This window comes from Physeter macrocephalus, chromosome 15 (genome assembly GCF_002837175.3).
Source record: "Physeter macrocephalus isolate SW-GA chromosome 15, ASM283717v5, whole genome shotgun sequence".
Lineage (NCBI taxonomy): Eukaryota > Metazoa > Chordata > Mammalia > Artiodactyla > Physeteridae > Physeter > Physeter macrocephalus.
In genome coordinates, this window is record NC_041228.1 from 17,989,019 (window position 1) to 17,993,615 (window position 4,597).

General features: G+C 38.4%; 1 protein-coding gene across 1 annotated transcript in view; it reads left to right on the plus strand.

The window, feature by feature from the left end:
* SNTB1 (syntrophin beta 1) overlaps positions 1 to 4,597 on the plus strand; it is a 246,707-nt gene that overhangs the window by 229,647 nt on the left and 12,463 nt on the right. The window contains exon 6 of the mRNA XM_024129385.3: positions 2,756 to 2,952. Within this exon, the coding sequence (XP_023985153.1) occupies positions 2,756 to 2,952 (197 nt within the window). The remainder of the gene's footprint in view (positions 1 to 2,755; positions 2,953 to 4,597) is intronic.

The following is a 4,597-nucleotide window of genomic DNA, read 5'->3' on the forward strand; positions in this document are numbered from 1 at the left end:
ATCGTTCTCAATGGTGAAAGACTGAAACCATTTCCACTAAGATCAGGAACAAGACAAGGTTGCCCACTCTCACCACTATTATTCAACATAGTTTTGGAAGTTTTAGCCACAGCAGTCAGAGGAGAAAAGGAAATAAAAGGAATCCAAATTGGGAAGGAAGAAGTAAAGCTGTCACTGTTTGCAGATGACATGATACTATACATAGATAATCCTAAAGAAGCTACCAGAAAACTACTAGAGCTAATCAATGAATTTGGTAAAGTAGCAGGATACAAAATTAATGCACAGAAATCTCTTGCACTGCTATACACTAATGATGAAAAATCTGAAGGAGAAATTAAGGAAACACTCCCATTTACCACTGCAACAAAAAGAATAAAATACCAAGGAATAAATCTACCTAAGGAGACAAAAGACTTGTACTCAGAAAACTATAAGACACAGATGAAACAAATTAAAGATGATACAAATAGATGGAGAGATATACCATGTTCTTGGACTGGAGAATCAACATTGTGAAAGTGACTATACTACCCAAAGCAATCTACAGATTCAATGCAATCCCTATCAAACTACCAATGGCATTTTTCACAGAACTAGAACAAAAAATTTCACAGTCTGTATGGAAACACAAAAGACCCCGAATAACCAAAGCAATCTTGAGAAAGAAAAACAGAGCTGGAGGAGTCAGGCTCCCTGACTTCAGACTCCACTACAAAGCTACAGTAATCAAGACAGTATGGTACTGGCACAAGAACAGAAATATCAATCAATGGAACAGGATAGAAAGCCCAGAGGTAAACCCACATGCATATGGTCACCTTTCCTTTGATAAAGAAGGTTTTTGACCCACCTCTTAGAGAAATAGAAATAAAAACAAAAATAAACAAATGGGACCTGATAAAATTTAAAAGCTTTTGCACAGCGAAGGAAACCATAAACAAGATGAAAAAACAACCCTCGGAATGGGAGAAAATATTTGCAAACAAAGCAACTGACAAAGGATTAATGTCCAAAATATACAAGCAGCTCATGCAGCCCAATATCAGAAAACCCAAACAACCCAATCCAAAAATGGGCAGAGGACCTAAACAGACATTTCTCCAAAGAAGATATACAGATTTCCAACAAACACATGAAAGAATGCTCAACATCAATAATCATTAGAGAAATGAAAATCAAAACTATAATGAGGTATCACCTCACAGCAGTCAGAATGGCCATCATCAAAAAGTCTACAAACAATAAATGCTGGAGAGGGTGTGGAGAAAAGGGAACCCTCTTGCACTGTTGGTGGGAATGTAAATTGATACAGCCACTGTGGAGAACAGTATGGAGGTTCCTTCAAAAATCTAAAAATAGAACTACCATATGACCCAGCAGTCCCACTACTGGACACATACCCTGAGAAAACCGTAATTCAAAAAGAGTGACATATACCCTGAGAAAACCATAATTCAAAGAGTCATGTACCAAAATGTTCATTGCAGCTCTATTTACAATAGCCAGGACATGGAAGCAACCTAAGTGTCCATCATCGGATGAATGGATAAAGAAGATGTGGCACATATATACAATGGAATATTACTCAGCCATAAAAAGAAACGAAATTGAGTTATTTATAGTGAGGTGGATGGACCTAGAGTGTGTCATACAGAGTGAAGTAAGAAGGAGAAAGACAAATACCGTATGCTAACACATACATATGGAATTAAAAAAAAAAAGGTTCTGAAGGGCCTAGGCACAGGACAGGAGTAAAGACGCAGACATAGGGAATGGACTTGAGGACACAGGGAGGGGAAAGGGTAAGCTGGGACGAAGTGAGAGAGTGGCATGAACATATATACACTACCAAATGTAAAATACGTAGGTAGTGGGAAGCAGCCGCATAGCACAGGGAGATCAGCTTGGTGCTTTGTGACCACCTAGAGGGGTGGGATAGGTAGGGTGGGAGGGAGACCCAAGAGGCAGGGGATATGGGGATATATACGTATAGCTGATTCACCTTTTTATACAGCAGAAACTAACACACCATTGTAAAGCAATTATACTCCAATAAAGATGTTAAAAAAAATCACTCTTGAAAATCCCTTTAATCTCCCTTAAAATACAGTTCTCCTCCATGTCTCAAGAAGTCCAGCATTACTGTTCTTTTTCAAGATTTAACACCGATACACACATTGCTACTTCCTCAGCTGAGTCCCCTGGTTGTCTGCTTGCATTTGGAGGCTGTGTGCTTGAGAAATGCATGCAGAAGTGCTTTCAGTGCAGCCAGATGATCCAAAGTACAAGAAACACTGGGGTAACTAAGTCTAACCCAGGAAACAATAGATTTCCTTTCTTGTCTCATGCTCTCACTGGGTCATACATATGTCCAGGAATGGAATGGGGGGGATGGGATTTTCCACATTATTTAAATTGTTCTCTCAATCATTTACTTAATTATCTTCCTTTTTGGTTGAGTGAGTATAGCTGAATTTGTCTAAATTAAGTTAAAGTCACAATATTCAATTCCTCTGCATAGTCAACCAGATGCACAGTTCTTGGCCACTATGCTAATCTCACTCTACCATTGGCCAGGCACTGGGTGAGGAGATGGCAGAAAACCATGGTGAACATTAGGGTATAGTGGACCTTTTGGTTCCAGATCAGAAAATTGAGAGCACATCACCAAGTTGGGGCTTTTCACAGGTGTATCAGGTGAATACAGTAGTTTCCATTTTGATAATTTCTCTCTCTCTGTTTTTCTCAACAGGCTGGTCCATTCAGGTCCAGGGAAAGGATCACCCCAGGCTGGTGTAGATCTGTCCTTTGCAACACGAACTGGTACCAGGCAGGGTATTGAAACGCATCTCTTCAGGGCTGAGATCAGCAGGGACCTCTCACATTGGACAAGGAGCATAGTACAGGGTTGCCATAACTCAGCTGAACTCACTATTGAAGTAACCACAGGTGAGCATTGTTGGCTTTGGTTTTGTGTTGTCACATCCTTATGGAAAGAATGCACCCTCTACTCCACCACAGCCTCAAAATTGTTTCCATTACTGGCCATTTGGGGTACTTAAAATTCCAGAGATAAACTTAAACTCCAGAGGTAAATTTAAAATTCTTCTAAATTAAGGCACTGAATGCCCTACTAAAATGTAACCTAGGGGTTTGATTGTGAAAAGCCTTATCTCATCTTCATTCAGGAAAAGTGGGTAACTTGGCTAGTCAGATGTCATTTCTACCATGGTAGACACTGCAAATCTAGAACACTTCCATCATGGTAGAAAGCCCTGATGGTATCTGCTCTGGATGAACAGGATTTTCCCACAAGACCTCTAAGGTTGTGAAATAAATGAAATAGAAACCAAGAAAACAATACCAAAGATCAATGAAATTAAAAGCTGGTTCTTTGAAAAGATAAAGAAAATTGATCAACCTTTAGCCAGACTCATCAAGAAAAAAAGGGAGAGAACTCAAATTGATAAAATTAGAAATAAAAAAGGAGAAATTACAACTGACACCACAGAAATACAAAGGATCATAAGACACTACTAACACTACTACAAACAACTATAAGCTAATAAAATGGAGAACCTGGAAGAAATGGACAAATTCTTAGAGAGGTACAACCTTCCAGGACTGAACCAAGAAGAAATAGGAAATATGAAGAGACCAATCACAAGTAATGAAATTGAAACTGTGATTAAAAATCTTCCAACAAACAAAAGTCCAGGACCAGATGACTTCACGGGCAAATTCTATCAAAAATTTAGAAAAGAGCTAACACCTATCCTTCTCAAATTGAACACTCCCAAGCTCATTCTACAAGGCCACCATCACCCTGATACCAAAACCAGACAAAGATACTACAGTAAAAGAAAATTACAGACCAATATCACTGTTGAACATAGACACAAATATCCTCAACAAAATACTAGCAAACAGAATCCAGCAACACATTAAAAGGATCATACATACACCATGATCAAATGGGATTTATCCCAGGGACGCAAGGATTCTTCAATATATGCAAATCAATCAGTGCGATACACCATATTAACAAAATGAAGAATAAAAACCATACGATCATCTCAATAGATGGAGAAAAACTTCTGACAATATTCAACACCCATTGATGATAAAAACTCTCCAGAAAGTGGGCATAGGGAGAACCTACCTCAACATATGGCCTCAAAGGCCATATACGACAAACCCATAGCAAACATCATTCTCAATGGTGAAAAACGGAAAGCATTTCCTCTAAGATCAGGAACAAGACAAGGATATCCATTCTCACCACTTTTATTCAACATAGCTTTGGAAGTCCTAGCCACAATAATCAAAGAAAAAGAAATAAAAGGAATACAAATTGGAAAAGAAGAAGTAAAACTGTCACTGTTTGCAGATGACATGATACTATACATAGAGAATCCTAAAGATGCCACCAGAAAACTACTAGAGCTAATCAATGAATTTGGAAAAGTTGCAGGATACAAGATTAATGCACAGAAATCTCTTGCATTCCTACACACTAGTAAAGAAAGATCAGAAAGAGAAATTAAGGAAACACTCCCATTTACCACTGCAACAAAAAGAATAAAATACCTAG